Source organism: Ursus maritimus, unplaced genomic scaffold, assembly GCF_017311325.1.
Source record: "Ursus maritimus isolate PB19 unplaced genomic scaffold, ASM1731132v1 scaffold_4, whole genome shotgun sequence".
Taxonomy (NCBI): domain Eukaryota; kingdom Metazoa; phylum Chordata; class Mammalia; order Carnivora; family Ursidae; genus Ursus; species Ursus maritimus.
This window is the reverse complement of record NW_024426552.1, coordinates 72469270-72496920: the sequence shown is the minus strand read 5'-3', so window position 1 is coordinate 72496920 and position 27651 is coordinate 72469270. Positions and strand designations below refer to the sequence as shown.

At 38.7% G+C, this 27651-nt stretch overlaps 1 protein-coding gene across 2 annotated transcripts in view; it reads right to left on the bottom strand.

Annotated features, from left to right (window-relative positions):
* Nucleotides 1–27651, bottom strand: part of FGF12 (fibroblast growth factor 12) — a 250011-nt gene that overhangs the window by 200224 nt on the left and 22136 nt on the right. For both annotated transcript variants that reach the window (XM_040621447.1, XM_008705152.2), the window contains exon 2: nucleotides 3777–3887. In XM_040621447.1, coding sequence (XP_040477381.1) covers nucleotides 3777–3828 — 52 coding nt within the window. In that variant the 5' untranslated portion in view covers nucleotides 3829–3887. The remainder of the gene's footprint in view (nucleotides 1–3776; nucleotides 3888–27651) is intronic.

Below are 27651 nucleotides of genomic sequence, written 5' to 3'. Positions count from 1 at the left end.
ACAATACTTTTGGTTATAATATCTTAATTGTTTCCACCCCAGCATGTTTGACCTCTTCAAATGCATCTTCTCCTATGGCAGCTAGTAGAGCAAAATAATTACCTTTCTAATTTTATGTAAAATATTCCTATTAATACTCTCCACACTGCAATTGTCTTTTTTGTGCCACTGTTCCAACACAGTTTTGTATCTTTTGTTATCATTACATTTGCAGAGATTCTTATCTGTTGCTGCTGACAAACCCATTTGTTTTTGTACTCAATTACATGTAATTAGTCTTTTCTTCATGAACAAAAGAACAGGTGTCTCTATCAATCCAATGCTAGATACCATGGTAAGGTTGGTTGGACGTAATGATGTCTAGTGAACCGAACAGCATAATTCTGACAGATGCTCATAGTAACAAGATTTTTTTTTCAAACAATCAAATGCTTTTACTCCTGCCCACACAAAGTAGAGAAAGAAAAGTCATTTTCACATCTTAGAGGCTTATAATTTTCTATTTTAAAAAAATGAGTAGAATTCAAATCCTCCTCTGATATGTTTACCCTTCATCCCCACTAAGAAAAAGTATAAATAAAAATTATTTGCTCTCATTGGAAATTTTTCAGTGGAAATATGTGTGGGGGGGGCTGGGGAATCAGAATAAAGTAAGTTAACTGAAAAACTGGGAAAAATCTGAATTAAGTCTATAGCTCAGTTAATAGTATTGTACCAGTGTTAATTTCTTGGATTTGATAATTTTACAGTTGTTACATAAAATGATACCATTAGGGGAAACTGGATGGAAAGTATATAGGAATATCCTGTATTGCTTTGTAACTTTTCTGAAGTCTAAAATTATTTCAAAGGAAAAGTTAAATTAATATTTGGGTGGGTGGAGTATTTATCCAATGACTTGGAGAAACTTTTGTATATATGCACAAGGGGGCATTCATTCATTCATCCTATTTTTGCTGAGTACTTACTACGTATTAGAGATCATTCTAAACATAATTAAAGAGCAAAACAAAAATTTTTCCCTCATGGAACTTACATTCTCCTGAAAGAAAGAGGAAGATCGAAAATAAAAAAATAAACAGCAACTCTGTGTGTGTGTGTGTGTGTGTGTGTGTGTGTGTGTGTGTACGGTGGTTATAAGAGCTATGAATACAAAAAAGGAGGGTATCAGAATAGAGAGGGCCAAGGTAAGTTGTGTCATTTTATAAAGGATGGTTAGGGAAGGTCTATTCAACAACTATAAGAAATATGGTTGTGCTGCCTTAAAATAGAAATGACAATTATCTACCAAAAAGAGAATGGATAAATGTATTTGGGTATATTCATGCAAAGAGATACTTTACAAAAATAAAAGTGAACAATAAAAGGCAAATATATCACCATATATGCAGCTCACAACCATAATATTTTAGGGAGGAAAAATACACAGAAGTTATACACAGTATATGTTCTCACTTACTAAAAGTTTAAAAACATGCAAAACAACATTACAAATGGTTTTAAGTATACATACATGAAAAAATGTATTTTTAAAACTGCATGGAAATAAACAATGCTACATTCAGGCTTGTTGTTATGTTTGGTACTGAAGGAAAGCAGGACTCCACCAAGGCAGGTACACCGTGGGTTCAAATGTATTGATATTTTTTAACTAAATTTTATGCCAGGGACTGGGTATCCAGATAGATTTATCCTAGTCTTATTATTTTGTATGTCTAAACTATTTTTGAAACTAATATATCAAAAAGTATGTGGAGTTGTTTATCTTAAGAAAAAATATTTTAAATGTATGAATCCAGTTTCTAAAAGTATCTGACAAAACGTATCATCCTCAATATGTGTGTTATGCATAATGCCACTATGCATACATATATAGGCATATATATTTGTACATATATATGCGTATAAATGTATGTGTGTGTATGTGTCTGTCTGTATATATATATGGATTTACATCAGACATTGACCCAGTATCTGCAGAGAGAGCACTTTTCAATTGTTTTTCTATGAAACAGTGAAAGAAGGATTTTTGTCAGTTGAACCCACACTTTTGCCCCTGCCCTTCCACCACAAACCCATGATAAATGTCATACATCTGCAGGACAGCTGTCTGGGTTATGGCTGCACCATGTGGAACTGTGTATAGTTATTCGACTTACTTGGGGATTGAATCTATCTTCCTTAATTGATAATGTTTCGATTTTTTTTAAAAAGTTGGATGGATGGTGCTGACAGGAGACATTCATATTATTGTCTCCAGCCACCACATTTTATAGAAAAAGAAACTGAGATCAAGGGATACCTCCGGACAGCACAGGTGACACAACTAAGCAATCTCCCTGATTCCTTCCAACAATACTCGTAGCTTCACTAAACCTACATGGAAGTACAGATGCAACAGATGAAGATCTTACATGGAGAGAAAGGCACGCTCATTCTTCCGTACCCAGATGAAAACATGACTCATTTAAAAAATGCATTCCAATAAATAAATCACTAAATCAATAAAAAAAAGAATGCATTCCTACAAACCAACACAAACCAACAATACAAACGACAATAGGCTAATCGACTATGTAGGAAACTGAGTTGCAATGTTTTATAATATCTTTTCTGTATTGTAATTCATATCTTGTCATATGTAATATGAAGTGGACAAAGAATGATTTAGAAGGGGTGGACAAGAACATGTTCACACTTTAGGAATTGCAAATCTTCCCTCAAATCTTTAATTTTAATTTAAAAGTTATTTCACCATAAAATATAAGGCGTCTTAGATTATCTTATGCAGTTGGTAGATTGTCACCCTGACCACAAAATCATATCCGTCAGAAGACAACTCAATGGGACATATACTTGATGAGTATTTACTATGTGCTCAACACTACTGATTAGCAGTGAATACGGACAAACTTTAGGAAACAATATGGCACCCTGCAAAATTTTAAGATAACATGAATTTCCCCCCGGGTATCTGTATATGATTGTGCAGGAACTAAAAGATATGATGTGAGTGATCACTCTTGACTCTGAGGCTTGTATTCAAAATTCTTCTGAATGCAAATATACTTTGTCATACCTTGATGAGTTTGCTTAGTTATTAAACTTGTCAACTCTATGCTTTAATTAGTTAAAAACTAATTCCAGGGATATTATTAACAAACTTTGAATATCTGGCATTTTATTTAAAAAACTTACAGGCGAAATTTCAGGTCTACTGGCCTTTATTATCCTATTATTACCAAAACATCATCATACTATTTTTCTTTTTAAAACAATATAAAAGAAAAAATATATTTTCCTTTTAAAATCAATAATTTTGTCCTCAATCAAAATGAAATCACATGTAATAGACATATGTATGTATTCAATGTTTACCTTAAGAAGTAATTTTGGTCTGCCAGAAACGATGTTCCGAGAATTATTATAACATGTTTACTATTTGGTTCCAGGATTAAAACACCATCTTGTGCTGGAAGGTCTGTCTTGTTCCTACAAATACTTATCACCATATTGACTATAAACCCTGGGATGGAAGGATATTCTAATCCATTGACTATTTGGAACTCCTTCAAGCCTCCTACCTTCTCATTTAGTATGTCACCTCCCAACTGTCTCTTTACTATAGGGAATCAAAGCAAAAAGGATAAAAGGCAAGACACCAGCTTACTAGCAGCTAAACAGTTCAAAAAGCAGCCTGGCCACACCTTAAGTCTAAGATACATTGGGCCATACATATGATCATAATGGGATTGCAAGAAGCTAATGTTCCTTACTGTAGTCACTATTTTCGTCCTTGGTCCCGTCAATGGTACCATCTGGGTGCATCTGCAGGAAATATCCCTGCTGGCTGAATAACCTTGTCACAATTCCTTTCAGCTGGGGTTCTGCAAAACAAAATGAAATGATTATTCAAATTCTTATTTTGTTTATAAAAATACACACTTGCAAATTATCCAAAAATTCTCTAAGTAAACTCACAAATGCCAAAGGCTTAAATATTGAAATAAGCATTTGGAAAGGGGGCATTTCAGTAACATATCTTTACTCTTCTTTTTCCTTCTAGAGGCAGAGCCATAATACTATACAGCAGTAAACCAAATACAAATAGATAAAAACGAATTATGATTAGGAAAATACAGAGATATGCTAAAAATGTGAATTATTTCTCTCCCTCAAACATCTAGTTTCTGAAGATGCCACCAAGCTTATGGTCCCATTCCAGAATCACTATTTAGACCACACTGTCCCTATAATTCCTAAGCTTCCAGCAGTCAAAATCAGGCCCCGGAAGACTTCTATTTCTGTTCAATGTCAACTATCCAGCAGAAACTCCTGGATTTTGAAATGCTAGTCAAGTTCAGCCAGAAAGAAAGAATGGCTTATATGAGAACCAGAGGACAAAGCAAAACCCCCATGGTCATGAGATGTATGTGAAAACAGATTTCACCTTCAATGAATACCTCATCAGAGAGGAGCCCCAGCACTTCAAAAGTCATTTTTTCATTTAATTAATTAATTAATTCATGCATATTTCTCTCAGTATTCCAAACTAGGAGCGGTTCTCAGCTTTTAAAAACTCCCTACACACCTGGGGCGCCTCGTAGCACAGTCCTTAAGCACGTCTGCCTTCGGCTCAGGGCGTGATCCCAGCGTTATGGGATCGAGCCCTGCATCAGGCTCCTCCACTGGGAGCCTGCTTCTTCCTCTCCTACTCCCCCTGCTTGTGTTCCCTCTCTCGCTGGCTGTCTCTATGTCAATAAATAAAAATCTTTAAAAAATAAAAAAAATAAAATAAAACTCCCTACACACTAATACTGTCAAGCTGAACTTTGGATTTTTATATATCAGCTAACATAAATATTTAAAACTTTCTCATTGTGGTGCTGGCTGCCAGCAACAATTCATTTTCTACAACATCACTACCATCTTTGTCTCTACTACAGTACTGGGCAAAAATTAGACTGTTCTAATGCATCCCTGAAGTAACAACATACTACCCGCAAAAGGACAATCACTGAAGTTCAACTGATACTCAATATCATTCCTTCCCCCATTTATTCAACCAATATTTACTCCAAATCTCTTTTTTGTCAGGCAATATGCTAGGTATAGTGTGTTAAACCAAACACACTTATTGATGTTTAATTCTAGATAAGAATTCCAGTTAAGGATTCAGTGCATTTAACTCTCTAGGAATGGACCTGCTCTCTACAGCATATGTCTGTGGTTAAACTTGTTCACATATGCCTTGATCACATATATTCAGGAATATAAGGCAATGCCTATATAAACCTGTCATCTTCAAAGCAATCCTAAGAAGTAGAAAAGATAACAAGAAAATTGGGAATAAGGAAGCAGGGTTATGAAAAAAGAGAACTGAACTGGAAATTAGGCATTCTGATTGATAACTATATGTTATATATGTGTGTTAAATAAATCCAATTTATTTACTTTGTGAGCCTTAATTTCCTTATCAATACTGTCTAAAAGTTAAACTGAAATATCTTGAGATCCCTTCTATAAGTATCTATTGACCTGGAGCATATTAGAATCCTCTGCCCTGAGTGGTGGTAGAAATCAAGGAATGGATTCATGTTCAGTGTGTTGCCTCCATGGGCCCACCCAGTCTGACATACTAGGGACATGTTAGAGGAACACATAGCTAGCTAAGATCACTGTAAAATAATATCCTATACCACTATTACCATCTATCAAGCCCTACCTACCAACTGTTTTAGGTTCTGCTCAAGATCACCTCCTCCAAGAAAGCTTGGCTATCATAAATGCAGATCACTTTTATAATCAGGGGAAATAAAAAGAACATGTGTGCTTCTGCCACGAGCCTAACTGATTGACAGGCAGGTGTTAATATGGCACACTTAATTCTATATATGCAGCCGGAAGACCCAGTTTTGACCACAATTGCCATGTAGTCCTGAGGAAGTCATTTTACATTTGAGGCTCAGCTGTCATATCTGTATAAAGGGAAAAATAATTCCTATGCTCACTATAGCCATTGAGAATTTCAATGAATAAATATCGGGGATAGTATGATTTGAAATAAAAAGAATATAAATCCTAATTAAGGTCTGTTTTTCAATGATGAAAATCAGACGTCTTCTGATTTCTGTTATAGTGATATATTAATTAAGCTTGTAAGTCATTAAAGTAAACAGTAGGCTAAGAGTAGAGGATAGAAAAGGGTAGAAGGAAAGGAACAACTGCCTTATATTTGATATTTTATTTCTAATAAGCTTGATAAGGTCACTTTAAGAAGTAATGTTTTGGTTGGTAATGAGATGCATAGCAGCTGAGTCACTAATGCCAGCAAAAGTTTGTTTGTTTTTTTCATGCTCCTCTTTCTGCAGCTGTAATTAAACACTTCTTTTGCTATGGTGAAGCTATCCCCCTATTGGGGCCCTGGGAATTCAGGATGGAAACTCCTGTTCAAGATAATGAGCATCAGGCTTTTATACCATCCGTGACTGCCCAAAAGCAGTGCCAGAACAAGCTTGGAGTCTGAGTTTTAATTAGGTGATGATCTAGGGAAGCAAATGCTTGCATTCTAGATGTTTCAAAGGAGACCTGACCATCTACTGAACAAATGCCCTGAACCTAGAATGTGTCATAGAAAGCCAGGCCTGCCTGTCCCCTGATTACCATCCACCAAACCCTACCAACTTTTCTAGGCTCAGTTCAAGATCATCTCCTCCACGAAGGCTTGGCTATCATAAGTGTGGATTGTTTTTATAATGGGGGAGGGAGGGGAAAAGAAATGTTTTGTTATATTTTAAAGAAAGGGGTTAAAAATTGAGACCACTTTTTGGTACATCTAAAATCCTAAAGGCACTCAACAAATATGCTTTTTATTTGTCAGACAATACTTGGGGATCTAAGAGATGAATAATTCCTGTGCTGTATTGGAGCACCCAGTCTAATGCATGAAACATATTCATATATACTACTACTGTGGGGTAGGTGTTAAATAAGAGTTAGAAGCAGAGTGGCATACTGGCACCAAGGAGTTAGGGACTAATTCTGTCTCAAGGTTGGGTGAAGGCACTTCATCCATCACTTGAAGAGTAAGTGGCATTTTAATAGGAAAAAAAAAAAAGAAAACAGAGAAAGGGCATCCAGACAGATAAACAATGGATATTTTCCAATTTATATGACCCTACTTGATTCTAAGATAATGTTCTTCTATTATTATTTTTTTTTTAATGAAGTGATGGCCAAATTATTAGATGGTGAGATGGCATGGGTTTGGTTAGTTATCTTTTGTACTCTAAAATGGTGTGGCAAATGCTGCTAGCTTTTCTCCCAAATCCATTTCCTCTTTTTCCTGGGCACCCAGCTAGACCATATGTCCTAGCCTCCCTTGCAGTTAGGTTTGGCAGATGAATGAGTGTCATATGGAATGTAAGTGGAAGTGATGTGTGCCATTTTCAGGCCGAGGCTTTTAAAAGCAAACATTCTCTTAATGCTGGCTGGATTTAGATGACAAAGCCCTAGGGGATGTCAACAAAATAGAAGAATACTGGGCCTCTGAATAACTGATAGAAAAAAGATAATAGCTATCAGAAATACCCACTTCGGTTGGGGTGAACAGGAAATAAACTTCCACTGGTTGTGCATAGTGAATTCCTTCCAAAAAGTACAATAGGAAAAGGGGGAGGGGATGGAGTAATTTTACAGCAGAGAAGCCTGACAAACAAAACACTACCTCAGCAAGGTGATCAAGGTTATTATCAACAGTCATAAATCATGCTGATAATATGTACATTTGACATGATGTGATGAGAACGGCACTTTACCTCTGTGATCCTCCCAAAATCTCATAACCCCAGTCTGATCATGAGAAAAACACCAGACAAATACCAACTAAAGGACATTCTACAAAATAGCTGACTAGGAACGCTTAAATTGTCAAGGTCATCAAAAACAAGAAAAGCCTAAGAAAATGTCACAGCCAAGAGGAGTCTAAGGAGACATGACATTCTAAATGGGTATTCTAAATGGGATCCTGGGACCAAAAAAGAATAGTAGGTAAAAACTAAGGAAATCTAAATAAATTATAGACTTTAGTTAATCACGATATATCAATACTGACTTGTTAATTTTCATAAATATACCAAATCAATGTCAGATGTTAATATAAGAAACTGGGTGTAGTTTATATGGGAACTCTATGTACTGGCTTCCCTTTTCTGTAAATTTAAAACCATTCTAAAATAAAAAGTTTAGTGATAATTATAGCCACAAAGCAAGTTAGGAATTTAATTCTCAAAGAGGCTGGGTGAGAAAGTAGGTAAAGGATAGGAACTCAGGCTCAACAATGCTTCCCTTCAGGATGACATGGCAATTTCCACAGCGGTTTGAATTCAAAGCCCCTCAGGAGCACTAGAACCTGGAAGAGCTCTCTAGACCCTCCTGCTGGTGTCACATGGAGTGCAGTGGAACAGTTAGCTAGGTATGCACCGGAAACCCAGAGCAGGCTGCAACTATGGGGGCCTGACCACACATCTCAGGATGACCACTGGATGGCAGAAAATCAAATGAATTTTAGAAATGGAAATGATCTTGGAATCTAACACCTCCCTTCATCAAAATATCTTCCTTCATCAATGGCAAAGATTAAAAAAAAAAAAAAACACTGAGGCTCAGAGGGAAAGTGTCTTGTCTAAGGTCATCCAGCTAATACATAGCTGATTTAGCACAAGAACGCCTCTCTTATACACTGGATGAACATCGTGCTTTCCTTTCAAAGAGCAGCTAAGACATCATGCATATCTTGTGCAAGCTGGGGGGCCTGGGAGACAAGAAGGCAGAGAAGGGAAGAAGGAGAGCACTGAGTTGTGTTATCAGTTACTGGAGTATGGGGGTGATAAAGGAAAGGGGTCATAGGAAACTGTGCAAGAAGTACATATATACACATATATATACACATTAAACATCTTTGATACTACAATTGGATTGTAATTATCTAAGGCCCATCTATTCAACATTTGCACTCAAAGTCAGAGATAAAGTACCTCGTGTAAACACCATTCTAAAATGAAAAATACAAATTCATTCATTAATTAAAATGAAAAACACAACAGTGATCCAAACTTTATTATGGAAGCTATATCCAGAGAATTAATAGTATTTATTACAACAATGACGTCTATATTCCGAACCCATCTACTTTGTATCAGGCATTGCCCTGATGGTTTTACTATATTTTTATTTAATACTCACAATAACTGAATATCTAGAAGTATCTAAGGTACTTTTTTCTCATTTTCCAGATGAGATTATGGAGATTCAAAATCTACCACACTTACCCAAAGTTACAGAACTAGTAAATGAAGAGACAGATCTAGTGTAAGAGTCTGTGGTCCTAGCTACTCTCCACACTGTTCAGTCACTTTGAGAAAGACACTGGCAAAACTCACACAGGCCCCAAGGAAAGGGAGCCAAACCAGGAGGGCACAGAGGACTGCCCTGTGAAGAATGGCTGAATGAACAGTCAATATGCAGCCTGGAGAAGGGAGGACTCCGGGGACGTGAGAGCTGCCCTCACTTTCTTAACAGCAGACAGAAGTAAGAAGCCAATTTGTTCTGAGTAGCTCCACGGGGATAGAACTAGGGCCAATGGGTGAAAGTCATAGGGAGGCAGGTGAAAAAGAATTTCCTATGAACTGGATTCAAAGAGAGAACAGGCTGCCTAAAGAAAGAGTGAGTTTTCTATCATGGACGGAAGCAAACAGGGAGAAGCAGAAAAACTCTACATCAGAACAGCTGTGAAGACACTGTTTTGCAGACCGGGAGGTCTGCAAAAGCTAAGACAGTCTGCAGGACAATGCAAGGTCCTCTCCAGCCTTGATGTCCTGGAAAGCTTGGGGATCAGCCAGATGGCCCTCTAAATACAAGTTTACTCCTCTGTGTCTTTGTGTGTGCTTAGGACAGGGAATTAAAAAGACTGTTTACCAGTCATCGTGAAAATGCAGCTCTTTGTAAATGTTCAACATGGATTGTGGGAGTAACCTGACGGAGTTTTCTAATCAGTCTCTGTGGGTTTAGAAAGGGGGCCTCAGTATTAAGGTTTAATGTTGCCCCTTAAAGGAACGAAGATTGAAGAGGCTGTTAAATGCGATTCTTGTCAAGTGCTTCTGGGACCTCACGCTGCTGCAGATTTCAAAATGAGACTATTTTGGAGGGTTGGAGACTCTTCATAAACAGGTACCTTTCTGACCAAATCACAGCTAAAGGGTATAGACTGGGGCATATTTACATACCATAAATCAAAGCCCCAGACAAATCAGAAATGGGATACAGTAAGACATTCGAAAGAGGACAGAACTTTTCTGGGCTTTGCAACACACTGCAGAAATTACAACCATGCTGAGTGAGAGGAATTCATTAAAAATACATATTGTTTAGGAAAAGTGATGCAGGACGGAGGCCCCGCTTTCACTCAGCAGACTGCAGTGGACACGGGAAAAGGAGCACCTTGCAGAACTGAGTGCAGAATACTGGAGATGTGTCATCATGGCCACCAGAATCTGCCCTGAGGGGTAAAGGGAGTGACGTCCTGACCCAAGTCCTCAGTCTCCCCATGGATCACAGGCAGGTGATAGACGCCGTGAGCAGTTACCGCCCTGACAGCCGTGAACTCCCCGCATACCAAAAATCATTGCAAAGGACTCTGTATCTATAAGTGCATATCTATTTTCTCAGTCAACAGACACTAATGGCTCATTTCATTCAAAAAACAAGTATTCATTGACCACTGGGCTTTGTGGAGGTTATTATTCTAGGCCCACGGGATAAGTAGTGATTTGCTAGTAAACCAGCTTGCGAAAAAACAAAACCAAACCAAAAAACTGCCCCAAACCTGATTCCCAAGGGGCTGATTTCCACTGTGTAAATATTCCCACCACAGCTGATTTGACACTACCATGTAACATCACTGAATGCAGAGCTGGAGCTGGGGACAGATGAGCACGATGGACTGCAGCTCACCACTGAATTTAACAGAGAGTGAGACACGAAGCTTACGTTCCAGTAGGAAAATAGGAAATAAACAGACAGACAAGTAATATAAAGTAGAGTTTTAGTACAGGTGCTGTATTGAAAATGAAAGCAATGAAAAGTGATGGAGGGTACAGGAGGTGTGCGTGCTACTGTGGACACAGTAGTTAAAGGATGGTGACCCATAGACCTGAACGAATAGAAGCAGCAAGCCGTCAGGGAGATCTAGAAGAGCACTAAAAGGGGCCTTCTAGGCACAGGAGACAGACAGCAAGTGCCAAGTAATCCTAATTCTTGAAAAGATTAGGAACCATCAGATTAAAGGTTCTCTAAAGATCCTTCCGCTAGACCAGGAGTTGGCAAACTACAGCCCCTCCACTGCCAATTTTGTAAATAAAGTTTTATTGGAACGGAGCCATGCCCATTCATTCACACATTGCCTATGGCTACTTTCCTGCTCCAACGACAGAGATAAATGGTTGAAACAGAGACTCTACAGCCTGCAAATCCTAAAATATTTACTAATAGGCCCCTTACAGAGGAAGTTCTCCAACCCTTGATCTAGACCCTTGCCGCTTCAGTTCCCTCTGCCTGAAATGCACAAACCCTGCTTTCCTCCTCTGCCCCAAACTCCTGTGGCGTTTTCTGGGCTTAGCCTTCTTCTGAGGGCCTTCTCCGACACCCTGAAGCAAAATTAATCACTCCCTCTGCAGAACTATCTTGTGCACACATTAAGAGAGGGCTCCCTACACTGTTACAGCTGCTGGCACACCCTGTCTTCTGTCTCTGCTGCTGAACTGTGAGGTCCTCAAGGGCAGGGACTTTGAATTATTCATCACTCTGTCACAGCACCTAACACAGTGCCAGGCACAGAGTAGGTGAGGAGTGTTTATATGTTGAAAGAAAGAAGGAGATAAGTTAAATCTGGGACTTTTCATTGTCACCTGTGACTTTCAGAGGGGCTTCTGATCTGTAAGGAAGCTGTTTACAGTCTTATCATATGACGCCTCCAGCCTTCAGTCTGTTTCTCCCCTTTCTCAGTCTCAGCCCCTGCACACTGAACGCAGTCTGACAAGCACAGCGGCATCCTCCATAAACTGCACAGTCTCCAAAGCCCTGAGATGCCTTACACTCCTATAGGAATCAAGTGACCTTGAGACGGGCAATCCTTAACCTTCATGCCACCTCAAAGCTAAATGGAAAGAAAGGGCACGCTTGTCCAAAGTGTGCTCTTCACTGAAGCAGTCTGAGCTAAGGAAGGCAGAAGCAAGGCACAGAAATTGAGCTAGGACTTAAATGCCAACAGGGATGGGAATTTGGTACCAAGCCAATTTTATTCCTCATACTAGTAGCCCCCTCCCTCCCAGATTCTCTTCTATAAGATGCTCATGAAAATTCAAAATAACTCAAACACCATTTATTGGCTTCCGACATGTACAAGGTGCTGGGTACAAAGATGAGTAAGGTGTACTTCCTGCCTTGAAGGCACCCACAGCCTCGTCAAGGAGACACATACACAACTAATCATTATAGCAATGAACATGAAAAGTGCTGTCACAGAGGAACAAGCAAAATGCCAGGGAATCACAGAGAGGGGATGCTAATTTTACCTGGGATGGTGGATTCTGGGACAAGAGGTAGGTAAGAAAGGCTTCTTCAAAGATGAAGCAACATTTTAGATTTACACTTGAATAGGCAGGGGGATTTCGCTTTAAGCAGCAGGAGCAATGGGTCAGCTGAGCATGCTCAGGGATTCCAGCCAGCAGACAGGTACAGGGTACAGGGAAATAAGGAGGTGCACTCAGTGGCTGGAGGTGACAGCAGAAGAAAAATAGGGGTCCAGGACATTTGAGGTTCCTTAAGCGAAGTTAGTAAGTTTTACTTTAACCTTCAAACTAATGATCTCCAACTCTTTTGATTAAGCATCCCCATCTGTAAAAACATTCAAATCTACAGCCTCTCTCTCTCTCTCTCTCTCCCTCTCTCCCTCTCTCTCTCTCTCTCTCTCTCTATATATATATATATACTTTATAAATTACATGTATGTACTACTCTGTAAATTATGTATATATTATAAATAAAAGTTGAAATGTTTAAAGAGACCAATACTAAACAGAAGCAGAAATTAAAAGCTTCTTTCCACAGGCCAGAAGCTTCTCTTGCTCCACCCACTCCAGGCAGGAGAAGCATTAGGCAACAGTGTATTAAGCAGCAGGAAAACACTGAAGGACTGTATGCGTGGAGAGACATATGAGGGCAGTCTTTTAGAAAGCCAAAGTGGGGAAGAATCGAGAAGGATGAACTGGAGTGGTGCGCTGCAGTCACGGAAGACACGTTATATAGAATAAGGGAGTCAGGCAGGCAGTGGCTGTAAGGGCAGAGAGAAGGCGTCAGCCTAAGTACTGACGACGCTTGGTGGTGCTTGGTGGATGGCAGCATGCGTAGACTCAAGTTCTAGAAAAATGCAGGACCTCTCCATCCTTAAATGCAAATCTATCATCGTCTTCTACGAAAGCCCTGTTTGAGTGTAGAATATCATGGAATATGAGGGTGAAGAAAGCTTCCTGTGAGCATTCCCACAAAGCCAACTTATTTATTTGCAATTCTAAGGACTTGGATTCATGAAAGGAAGTTTGATTCTGGTTAACCTCAGAGTCATATCTCTATGGCCCCTCTCAGACTGTCACCCAGGGAAGAAGACCTGGCAGCTCACTGATGAGCTTTTCAAACATGAAGACTCTCCTAGAATCATAAGATTTTAGAACCAGAATAGCCATTTGGGATGATCTAAGTCAAGGTTCACCGGACAGATAAAGAAGCAGAACAACAGAAAGAGGGAAAATGTCATGACAGCACACCTTCTAATCCCTGGAGTCTGGGCTCCTTAATGTGCCATGATGCTCTGTGCTGTGCTCCTTCAAATGAAAACCATTTTTCACACCTCCCAGATGTATCTGGCCCTGTCCCCCGCTAGTTGTACGGTATCTAGAAAGCGATTTAATTTCTTTGTGCACAGGCATACTTGGCTTCTTGTGAAATTGTTTGAATGACTAGGAATTGCTTCTGAAAGTTGTTCTAAGGAATTGAGAATACACAGTACAGTGTGCTACGTGACCGGAAAGTAGGTGCTTCTAGGGCTTAACTTGCAGACAGAATTAAAGTTGATAGGAAGACCCATGGTTAGGAGTAGTAGCAATGAGCAAATTCTCCTGAGTTTCATTCACAGATAAGAGTTGCTGAACATTTACCACATACCAGGCACTTGGTGTGGATTATCTCTCTAAATTTTCATAGAAATAACTTAAGGCAGGCATTATAATTGGGCATTTTTTAATAGATCGGGAAATTGAGGCTTGCAGAGGTTAAGTCACCTGCTGTAAATCAGATAGGAGTAAATGCCAGAACCAGGAGCTGAAGGCAGATCCCTGTCCTCCTTACACCTTCCGTTGTTAATCATCAGTTGTCTCTTTAAGCAGTCTAACATGCTGATACTTCTCTTTTCCTCCTTAACTGTAATTAGCCCATGGAAACAGAAAACTGTGGAGCAAGGGACCAGGAATAAACAGGACTCAACCAGAGCTGAAGACACAACTTTTGGCCTCTTGATATTAAAAAAAAAAAGCTGGGGGGTTCGGGAAAGAGAGTGTAAACACATCCATGCATACAAAAGTCTTGTGTAATGAAAGCATCCCCACTTAGCATAGAAAAATATTCTCAGTTACAGTCTTAGGGCCTCTTTTTCACAGGCACATCTTTTGGCACCAGAAATAAATGAACAGGGCACATTATTTGGAAGAGCACAGGCATGAGAGTTTCCTGACATCAGAGGAGCTGCACAATGTTGGACCTGTCCTAAAACTGTCCTGCATCTCAAGGGAGCTCTGCTCATTCAGGCTGGCAAGCCTGGGGAATTCCCTCGTACACCACAAATCTAAACTACCTGCAGGTAAAATGCTATTGTCGTAAAATGTGATCTTTGTCTATCATCTTTTTTTTTTTTTTACAACATCCACGAAGAAAAACTTGCAGAGTCAACCAGAGTGAGTTGAAGAGGTAATAATACTTTCTGCAGAAGAGCCATTTAGCACTCCAAGAGCACATTAATCAGCTTCAACTCAGTGGCAAGTTCAGGCCAGGCAGGGTGGTGTAGTGGGAAGCATGGGCCGGGGGGAACCCAGACATCGGGGGTCTGATCCCAACTGTTTGCTCGTCTCCATCCCCAAAGCTACCACCTCATGCAAGCCATCAGCAGCTCCTGGCTAGATTCCTCACTGACACTCTTACCCATTTTCTCTTCCAAACCACACTACAGTGGAGGTTATATTTTACAATATAAATTGGAGCTTGTCACTCTCCTACTTAAACCCTTTAATAGCTTCCCATTTCATTTACAATAAAACGCCAAACCCTCAGCATGGCCTGGAGAGCTTTGCACCATCTGGCTCCTGCCTACCATTCCATCCTCATCTCAATTTACTCTCTCCCTGGCTCGCTAAGCTCCAGGCACACACGCCTTCTCTTCTTCAGACCTAAGGATCTTTGCACATGTAATTCCCTCTGCCTGGATTGATTTCTTCAAGTCTCAGCTTAAGTATCACTTCACAGAGGTCTTGCCTAGGACCCCAATCTAAGTCTAAATCATATTCATTTCTATATTCATATTCATATTCTTTGTCAGCACACGCTGTTCTCCCCTTTCATAACACTTATCTCAGTTTGTAATTAAAATATATTTTCTTTATTTGCTTTATATCTATTGCCCCCTCTGGAAAATTGCAGAAGACTATGGCATCCATGAGAGTGAGGCCATGTGGGTTTTATCCATCAGTGCCCACTAACACAGCATAGGAATAAAACACATATTTGTTCAGTGAACTGATTTCCTATCTCTGGATTTCAGGTTTTATCTCTAAAATGACAGTATTAGACAGTTCAATGGCTGCCAGTCTAGGATCCCGGAAACCTAAGGGACTCATAAGTACAAATAGATACTTACAAGCTATTTCCAATTAGTTCAGTTGAAAATGGGGAAAGTATTTGTAACAGATCATACATATCACCACTGTATATAATAAAGATTGTTAAAATTCCATTTAAAAATGTAATCTACACAAACTAAAATAATGCAATTAACCAAAATACTTATCAAATACTTATCAAATGCAGATAGTACACTTGTGATGTAAATATGGATTGTATGCTATATCCCAAATTCACTTTGGGATGTTCTCAGGGACAAGTTGAAAGCAAATGAAACAGAATTGCAAGGAACTGCCACTGTGACCAATAATGGGAGACCACCTCAGACACATAGATGAAAAATCTCATGGGCAAATACATGAACGTTGTTTACAGACAAAAGAACTCAGACGATACTCTCAAGGGTGATCAGTCTCATTCCAGACACCAAGTATTCATACGCACACATACACAGCCCCTTCTCTCATAGCCAATTCCAAGAGGCATATGTCAGGGTTCAATCCCCAGGGACTGATCTAACCATAGCTAATGATTCTCCTAAACATTGCAGAAGAGGCCAGCTTGACTCTACCACCCATAACCTATTTAAAAAAGTCAAGAGCTTCCCATTTATATCTGACACATCCTAGTAACAAAAGATATGATTTGTCAAATAAAATTTTAAATTGCCATATGTATGTTTGGGAAAACAACTAAACATTAAAATATATATTATATTATATCTATGTGAAAAAAAATCATTTTTTATTTGTTGTTTCAAGTCTTGCACTTTGTTATATTAAAAAAAACTGTGTAATTATAGAATCTTTGTGTTTTGGGGGCACCTGGGTGCCCAAAACCTCAATTGATTAAGCATCAGACTCTTGATTTTGACTCAGGTCATGTTCTCAGGGTTGTGAGATCAAGCCCCACCTTGAGCTCCGCACTGGGCAGGAGCCTGCTTAAGATCCTTTTTCTTCCTCTCCCTTTGCCCCTCCCGCCCCAAAAAAGAATCTCTGTGTTTTGTTTCTGAATGAAAAGATAAGAGAATAGGGGCGCCTGGGTGGCACAGCGGTTAAGTGTCTGCCTTCGGCTCAGGGCGTGATCCTGGCATTATGGCATCGAGCCCCACATCAGGCTCCTCCGCTATAAGCCTGCTTCTTCCTCTCCCACTCCCCCTGCTTGTGTTCCCTCTCTCGCTGGCTGTCTCTATCTCTGTCAAATAAATAAATAAAATCTTTAAAAAAAAAAAGAATAAATTTGACACTCCTTGCAAGTATGTATCCACACAAAACCCATTCTGCATGTGGATCATCTTTAGTATTATAAATGGGAAAACAGATCAGATAGAATGTTCATGAGGTTTTCTCTTTTAACTTTGATGTTGAGGCCTTAAAAATTTCTTTATGTGCCATGTAAGAATTTTGATCGGTATTTTCAAGGTAAATATTATCTTGATTACAATTTGCAGATTTATATAATTTTATATACTCTTTAACTCCTTCACTTCTTTGAATTCTTTTTTTAACACAAAACATTTCAAACATGTGAAAACCACAGAGCTAACAACAGCCCTCAGTACCATGTACCAGAGACTAGTCAACGATTCCTATGCATAGTATTTACTCATACAATCTTTATTAGAGTTCTAGGAGGTTTTATTTTGTTTTCTCATTTTGCAGGTGATGAGATTAAGGCCCAAGAAGTGAAGTAAATGTCCAGGTTCCTATATTTCATAAATAGAAGGGCTTTGAGGATTTGAGGCCAGGACGTCTGGCTCCAGAACCCACAGGGCAGGCTCTCATTCCCTCCTGCCTCTCAAACATCCATGAACTCACCACCCACATTTAACAGATACTCACATTTTCCATAATTGCTTCAAATTTTTTACACAATTAAAATATTATGGTTATCCCCCTTAATTCCATTCCATTATTTTCCTAGCCAGACCCAATGATACTTCTGCATTCAGCATGTAGTCTTCTTGTTCTTACTTTCTGTCCCTTTACTTCCTCCCTTTGTATCCACAAAAATACGTAGTACTATTTTCTGTATTGGACATTTTTGCATAAAAAGCATTAAACTGATATTATATATTTGGATTTGAATTTTCATCTGATCTGGAAATCCTTTAATAGGTGACTACAATCATTTTGCATTCACGGTAATTTCCAACTTCGTTGTTTTTTATCTATCGTCTTAGTTTGTGTTTTCTATTTAATTTGCATTTCTTTACTTCTTTACTTAGCCTCATGTTCTTTCAGTTGGATTGATTTCATTTTCTTTATTCTCCCTCCAGTTTATTCCCTTATCTTGAGTTGAAAATTATAGTTCTATTTCTATTATTTTAGTGGTTACTCTTAAATATTTAACGTAAATTTGTAATTTAGCAAAATCCAAGGATAACTGTTATCACTAAGCTCCTACCAAATAATGTGAGCGCCTTAAAACTCACTCCTCTCACTGTCCAGTTGTTCTAGCTTCTTCTTAAGCTCATGGAAGGCTTGTCATAGGATCTCTGTCAATCATTATATATTAGATACATCAACATGTTTACCATCTGTTTTGTTCACCACCGCATTTTCAATCTCTCCTTCCCTCTATAAAATGTAAAGATTTCTGTCTTTGCCACAACATTTGTTTCTTTCCTAATACTGCATATGATATAATGATTCTTAGATTTTTTAATCTTTTTTTCCATACTGCCTGTATCTGCCTATAGCTTCTGCTCCTTTTAATGATTAAACATTTAAAATATTCTTATTTTTAAATGTATTTCAGATTGATCTAGTATTTAGAATTTAGGGGTATGAATTCTGCAGTTTGCTGTGTTGTATCCTTGTGTGGTTTCTATTATTGGACAATGAGATTTTATTCAGAGGAAATTGTTTTGTGTTGCCTTGGACTGTGAAGCCATCAGGAAGAGTTTACGTTGGTCACTCATGACACTTTGTGGATTTCTCCAACTGCAGAGAAGTTTTTTTGTTAACTTCTCAGACTGGAATTCCTGCTTAACAAGAAGATACTGTTAGTATTTTATAATATTGGACTTCACCCATGAAATGGTCCAGGTTTAGGTTTCTCATTTTTTACAGGTAACATTTTCCACCTATTACCTTCCTTAGATGGGCCCTGTCAGTTTTCTGTGCCAGGTGGAAGTAGTTCTAACTCACCATTTCTCGGAAGGAGCAGGGTCTCTGTCAAAGGTCCCTTTCTGCCTCATGCAGGCCTAGGGCTCATCTACTGCCTACAGGAGGACAGAAACCCAACACCCAACTATAGATGCCCATGCAGGCCCTGGCTCTGGTCATCCCCCTTGAAGCACATGAAATCAGTTCCTGTCTTCTCTAGGAATATAAGCTCCCTCTTCATTTCTGGCACCTGAGGAGTTCCCAGCTTTGGTTTGGAGATCAACCATGCATTTTGATTTTTGCTGTTGTTGTTTTACTCTCTCTAGCAGACCCACTTATTTTTAAGCAGGCGATGGAGTTCTGTAACATCTCAGATTACAAGAGTCAAAGTCTTATCACTTCAACATCAATGTGGTTTTTGCCTCTTGTCTTTAACGCATGGTACATTACAGATAACATTAAAACTGTCTCATATTCAAAACCATCATCGTGGTTAGAATTGTGCAATCAAATAGGACAAAAACAAGAAACACCTTGATGGATGAAGCCAGGCCCACATCTGTCTGATCCCTTCTAGGTGTCAAGTACCCATCCAGTCAGGAACTGAGAGCCTACCAGGGCCCAACACTATGTAAGGAGACTGACATATGATGGACAGCTCATTAGTTCTATGTTTCTAAACAAACCCTAAAGGAAAAGTATTTTCGAAATAATTCATTCAATTGCTTCAAGGAAAAGAATACATATAAACAGGTATCAATTTCCCCAGAACACTGCAACCCCCCAGTTGGGGAAGCTATTCTCCTTCCCCCTCTTTATTTTACAAGTGAAGAAATGGAGCCCCGGTGCAGGAAAAATGAATTTTCTGGTATTACACATTCATCAAAATTCAACCAGAATTCTTCCTCCTATTAAAATAGCTTTTCTAAAAATGGAAAGATATGGACAAAACTACTTTTACAGTTAAAAACTAGGTAAATCCCAGATTACTGATAAGCATAATTTTAGTAGACTTAAATTCAAAATTTCCAGAAGCAATATGGCAGGGATTCATTTTTTTATATATATAGTTTAGCAAGACAGCCCTCTAAGAACTTTCTCTGAATGGCTTAAGTTTACATTCTGATTTTTAAAAAGTAACATTTATTTGTTCTTTGTTTTATTTTTAATCTTTCCCCTAATTCTACTGAACCAGAAATACTTCTTATCAAGTGCCAATAATTCATACCTACCTCTCATATAACTATGTAATAAACACACATGTGTATGGCTATTCATTAAATATATAAATAAATACAAATTATAGCATATATTCTGGGAATAAGCTAGGCAAAATGTCAAAAATGTCCCTTGGTACTCTGATATCTGTAACAGTAAAAAGAAGAATTATAAGGACATGTAAGACACTAAAAAAGTTTTAATTCTTTTGGAAATATTCAGCAAAACGATGAAACTTACAAACTGTTTACTTCTCAGAATGCTACATTGCTCTCTCTCTCACACACACACACACACACACACAAATAATTGTGAATTTTTCTTTAATTTCACCTACCTAAGGATACTGCTTTATTTACCCAGTTTAACAATATTAATTTCCAGTCACTACACTTTGGCACCAATATACTTTCAACAGAAGTTAATAGAAAGAACACTGTACCAGGAGTCAGAAGGTTTAGATTCTAGTCCTAGCTCTGCCATTTGGGTGATTCATTTCATTCCTCAGGTTTCTCATGTAAGATTAAAGAAGTTGCAGGGGTGCCTAGGTGGCTCAGTTGGTTAAGCATCCAGCTCTTGATTTTGGCTCAGGTCATGAGATCAGGGTCCTAAGACCCAGCCCCATGTCAGGCTCTGTGCTCAGCATGGAGCCTGCTTAAGATTCTGTCTCCCTCTACCTCTGCCCCTTCTCCGATTTGCATATTCAATCAATCTCTCTTTCTCTCTCTCTCTCTCTGTCCATGTCTCTTAAAATAAATAAAAATTTTAAAAGGATATTAAAGGAATTGGATTGTCAAGATCTTTTTTAGATATTTTATTCTACAGTTTTAAAACAATAATGGTGGCAATTATAAGGCTTTTGATTTATGATTTTACTATGTTTTAGTCATTGGGTACCATGAAATACCCAGATTTGAACAGATTCAAACAGCACAGTGGTATATAACAGACACTTTTGATAGCTCAGGGCTTGGGGGGAAAAATTGCCAGAAATTAATAACAAGATTTAAAATAAAGGCTGTGCCAGAAATATGTAAGAACACTAAATCAGTTCCAATGTTAAGCAATAATAATTAATATCCACTAATAATTAAGTGGCGATGTGTAGTTTCTGTTCCAGGTGCCCCAGCTTCCCTTTTTGTCTCATTATTAAGAATTACAATTTCCTGTGCTGCAGATAAACCTTTAGGCAAAGCATATTTCATCTGTTTGCTTAATGGACTGGCATCTACTTGGAATTCGGAGTTCTGGAACTTAATATTGGTTGCAATATAATTTATAGTTGACTTTAACATCCTCTTTTACATTGGGAAAACTCTCGGGCTAATTCAAAGTATAAGACTTCATTAACTTTCATTTACTTAAGTGAAAACATACCAAACCTCATTCTAGAACCCAGCAAAGGAAACAGAGATGATGGCTTTTGGAGTAGAAACCCACAGACAAAATAACCTAAATGATAAAACATTATGAGAAGGTAACAATGATGTTATTTCCAAAATGGTGATTTTGTCCAGAAATTCTATTTATGATGGTGCAACAGAAACAGTAACCTGGGAAAACCAGCCCCTAACTGCATAATAAGGAGTACGGTAGAACTTCTTAGACTTCTTAGAGCAACATTGCTGAAGGCAACTACCCCACTTCACCAGAATGGCGATGCCTTTCCCTCAGGGTCTAGTAGTAAAGGAAAGAATGTTCTATACCTGGGCCAATGCTACCCAAAAACAGTATAATGCAAGCCACATAGGTAATTTTAAATTTTCTAGCAGTCACAATTAAGAGGGAAACAAATAGCTAAAATTATCTTAATAACATATTTTATTTAACCTAATATATCCAAAATGTATAATCAGGGGCGCCTGGGTGGCACAGCGGTTAAGCATCTGCCTTTGGCTCAGGGCGTGATCCCGGCGTTATGGGATCGAGCCCCACATCAGGCTCTTCTTCTATGAGCCTGCTTCTTCCTCTCCCATTCCCCCTGCTTGGGTTCCCTCTCTCGCTGGCTGTCTCTATCTCTGTCGAATAAATAAATAAAATCTTAAAAAAAAAAATGTATAGTCAACATAAAAATCATTGAGATATTTTATATTCTTTTTTTCATGCTAAGTCTTCAAAATCCATTGTGTGTTTTACAATTACATCCCATCTCAATTCACACTGGCCACTTTCAAGTGCTCACAAGCTACATGAGCTAGTGACTGCCATACCGACAGCACGGCTCTAGATGTTTGCATATACTGATAGACATACTTCTCCAAACAGCAACCAAGTGTGTGCTGCTACATAAAGCAATAATGATCTCAGTGACCCATAATGTGAATTCTCGAATAACAAGATAGAGATAACCAAAGACCACATATGTTCTGAAAAATACGTATCAAAGCAGATGCAAGACAAAAATTATACCCTAAGCCTGTTGCCTGCCTGCCTTCTTTCCTTCCATATACTTCCACTAGTTCTTCCTTCCACCAACACTCTGACCTTCGTAGTAAAATAAAAACTACAAGTGTGAACAAGACAATCAGGGCTGGTGCCCTCATGAAGTTGACCCTACAGTGGGAAAAAGAGAACTTAAATAATTCTATAATTAATTTATTACAAATATAAGAAGTGCTCTAAAGGAGTCCTGGTTGCTATGGGGGATAGACTTCATTTAGTCTCAAGGGAGTTTCTGTGACTCAATGTTTGTGTCCTCTTAAAATTCAGATGTTGAAATCTTAACCTCCAAGGTGATGGCATTAGGAGGTGCAGCCTTTGGGAGGTGATTAGGCCAAGAAGGCGGTGCCCTTGTGAATGGGATTAATGCCCTTATAAAAGAGGCCCCAGAAGGTTCCCTCGTCTTTTCAACCATGTGAGAACACAGAGAGAAGATGGCCATTGATGAGGAAGCAGGCTCTCACCAGACACTGACTCTATGGACACCATGATCTTGGACTTCCCAGGCTCCAGACCTATGAGGAATAAATGTTTGTTACTTGTAAGCCAACCAGTTCATTTTTGTTAAACAGAATGGACTAAAAGAGGAGTCAAAAGTCCGGATATAATGTTGAAGATAAGTCCTAAAGAACATAGCAGAATTAAGTCGATGGAGCAGGTAGGTGAGAGAAAATATAGGAAGTGGAAAGTGACAACATTCCACACCAGGGCAGCAGTACAAAGGAAAAGCTTCAAGGACAGTAAAGACTGTGAGGAGTTTAAACAATTAAAAGTGTGGCTGGAATGTAGAGACTAACAGTATGGAACATGGTCCAAGATGACTCCAGGTCATTCAGACTGTAACAGACCATTTGGAAGAATCAGTATAAAGCAGGAGTCATCTGAGAAACTCCAGATTTAAAGACCAGAAGATATATGGGACATCTAGAAAGGATAGTTTAGGGAACAGTTTTTACTCACTTGCCCATCCCTACCCAGGCTGGCCACCTGCTCGCCATCTATGCCAAAACTGTAGAGTTCCAAATGTATGGTTGTAAAAGCCTAACCATCACTGTACAAATCTAGCCTTTGATTTTATGTACCTTTGTCCAAGAATAATAGCCTTTCTTTCCTTACCAATTATTAGCGTGGTCTTCTCTATTGCCTGTAACAATAACAAAATGCATTGCTATTAAAAACAAAGCACGAAATTGTTCAAAGCAAGCAAGCAACAGAATTATTTTTACTCCTTTGCCATTTCTAACCTAGAACAATTAATCAACCCAAATAAATGACAATTATGTAACATTTATAATTCATAATTACATAATTCACATGGATTATTTCCCAACTATATTAATCCAATACATAGAATTATAAAATTTGGATTATGAAAATTTCCCTGTAGAAGGAATGCCCATATTTTGAACTTTTAACTTTTGCACAGAATAATGGAAGGACGTGTAAAAGTTTTAAGCTTGAAGATGACACAATCTAGCCCATATTTTATAAACTCAGTAGACACTGCAAGAGAAATAACAAGACAGAAGCACAGGCAGAGAGATAAGCTAGAAAACACTAATTATAACAATGGTAGCTCAAGCAAGAGATGACAGAGTTGCATGAGGGTGCTCTACAGACAAAGGGGCTTAAGATGTAAAATTGTCTTGACTTAGTTATTAATTGCATGTGGGCAGAGAAGGAAATGTGTGGGAGGCAGTAAAAATAGAAAGTGGAAGTATGTAACCATGGCACAGCCTGAATTTTCTTATAAGAAAACAGACTACATACTAAAGTGATGTACGACCCCCTGCAAAATAACATATACTTCCCAGCACGGCACGAAAGACAGAACTCAAGAGTTTATACTTCTCTGACCTGATACAGACCTCTCTCCCCTTAAGGAGCTACATTGCCCACTGAGCGTAGGATGTCCCTGTGAGATATTAGGGAGGAATGAGCACATGTTAACTTGTAACCTTGCTCTGATGTATACCCTTGGCACTGTTCATATGCTGGTGTGAAAATCAACCAAAGGGTCAAAAGCCAATTTTTAGAAGCGGTCCTTCTCCCCAGTCTTTGAGTGCAAATAAACCTTTACTGTCAGAGCTAGGATGAGTCCAAGGTTTCCAATTTAAACCAGATAGATATTGCTGCCATTATTTGAGAAGAGGAATATAAAAGAGGACTAGTTTTGGAAGTAACTCTTCAAATTCAGTTAGGGATATGTTCAGTTTGAGGCACCAAGTAGAAGTTGGGAATACAGGTTTACAGCACAGGAGAGAGGCTGTACTTAAGCACTGAGTGCTACCAAGAGGTTGGGGAAATGAGGGTTGGGAAATATCCATGGTATTTAGTGAATTGGAAGCCCTTAGTGGCCATAGAAAGAACAGTTTTGTTGGTGATGACAGTAGAAACCGGAATAGAATAATATGAGGTGTGAGTGAGGGGTGAAGAAAAGTTGACAATAAATACAGAGAATTCTATGTTTGAACATGAAGAAAAAGAAAAGTAAGCACCTGAGAAAGGATTGGGGATTGTGGTGAGGTTGTCTGATTGATTTTAAAAGATTTAAGCCTGTTGAATCAAAAATAGCAAGAATCCAAGAGAGAGGAGTTGAAGTATCTTTCCTATGAAGGTGGAAGGGGATGAAATTTAGAACACAGGAGATTGGTTTCGGCTGGAAGAAAAAACAACTCCATTGTAACAGAAGGAAAGAAGGATAGAACAGATGTCATTTTGCTTATTCAGATGCAAAAGTGTTGAGGAGTTCCCAAATATGGCGGCTCCTCTTCATAGCAGGTAATTCTCCCTCAAGATTTCCAGTACGTATGTGAGAATTCTGAGGTGGGGGGATGTGTGTGTGTGTGTGTGTGTGTGTGTGTGTGTGTGTGTGTGTGTGTATATATATATGTATGTATGTATATTCTCTTAAACTATACTGAATATCTACTGAGTAATGGCTTTATCACTGAGTCACCACAGGTTTCCCATTGCCAAGCTCCAGGGGTGCCATTCAGAGCACCATCTGCACAGACTGGAAGGCCAGCTACTTGTGTATTCCTAAAGCAGACTAGAAGAACAAAAAGGAATGACTGAAGTGTCAGGAAAAAATTGACTCTATTCCCAATTCTGTCGCTTTTGGGCAAGTCCCTAGCTTTCTTTGTTTTATAATGTCCTCATCTGTATAGAGTAGCAACAGATAAGAGATGATAAATGATAGAAATAGGGAGATAGAGAGATACATATATACATACATATGATTGATGGGGGAAGAAGGAAGAAGAAATGGCTTTTTAGGGAGCATGTGCGAAGACACAGATATGAAAAAGGCTTGTCACGTTTAATGCATTTCCTTGTGGCTGTGACAATGTGTTCCTACACTGTCCTGAGTGCTATAAACTGCAATTATATGTGGAGTATCAAGTATCTCGTTATTGCTGGGCCCCTTCTGTTACTATTTATTTTTATGTTATTACATGGTAATAACATATCCTAAATCTGTGTAGATTTTTTCTGATTTAAATTTTAAATTTAAATTTAAATATATCTATCTATCTATATCTATAAATATCTATAATTTAATGTGTACATATAAATTTAATTTATAGATATCTATAGATATAGATATAGATAGATAGATAGATAGATAGATAGATAGATGATAGATGTATCTTATGTGTCCCATGAAATACACTTCTAAGGCAGGCATTTTTCACACCCACTTCTAATAATTGTAGGGCCCAGGGCAAGAGAATAAATGGAGACTCTCCTACCATATATCTAATATTTAAATTTATAAATCAAGGTAACTAACTGTTCCATAAAACATGTTTAGGTTTTTTTTAATGTATTTTTTATTATGATATGTTAGTCTATACCATACAGTACATCATTAGTTTTTGATGTAGTGTTCCACGATTCATTGTTTGCGTATAACACCCAGTGTTCATGCAATACGTGCCGTCCTTAATACCCATCACTGGGCTAGCCCATCCGTAGTGAAGAGAAGGGCTATATGCACCCCAATGTTCATAGCTGCATTGTCCATAATAGCCAAACTGTGGGAGGAGCCGAGATGCCCTTCAACAGATGAATTGATAAAGAAGATGTGGTTCATATATACAATGGAATATTACTCAGCCATCAGAAAGAATGACTACCCAATATTTACATCAACATGGATGGAACTGGAGGAGACTATGCTAAGTGAAATAAGTCAAGCAGAGAAAGACAATTATCATATGGTTTCACTCATTTGTAAAACATGTTTAGTTTTATTTCCTGAAAATGATACCTTCCTAAGGAATCAGAGGCCCAGACAGAGTCAAACTTAAATTTCTTGGGCTCCTCAGAATCTTTTGCCAAATAGGACAACACTGGGAGAACTTGCCCCCAAGCTCATACCTCAGACCTCTTCTCTTCCCACCCCCAGCTCCAGCCAACCAACACTGCTGGGGACCTTATATGGATTCATGTGGACGCAGAAGCTTACATGGCCAAATGCCATCCACACTTCTTGCAAACAGCGCTGGTGACCCTTCATGCCTAGGGGTATACCCCCTTCAGTGCAATTTGTCCTTGGAAGCACAGACTCTGGGGAAAGGCCCACAGAGACCACAGCAGGGGGCTCAGTGCTACTGGATAGGGAATCAACGGTTCCAGATACCCGCAATGTGGTATAGAATGAAGAAGCATGGGCTCCAGGTGGATATGAGCACTTTGTTCCTTGGACTTCTTGCTCCATGGAGAAAGACCAGCCTGGAGGAAGACCACAGCAGAGTCCAGGACAAAGGCCCTCTCTCTAAGAACTAGAAGACTCATTTGTATTCTTAATAGATGACTTTAACATTAAGGTGACTGGGGCTCAGACAGGTGAAGTAACTCCCTGGTACTCAGTCCAATT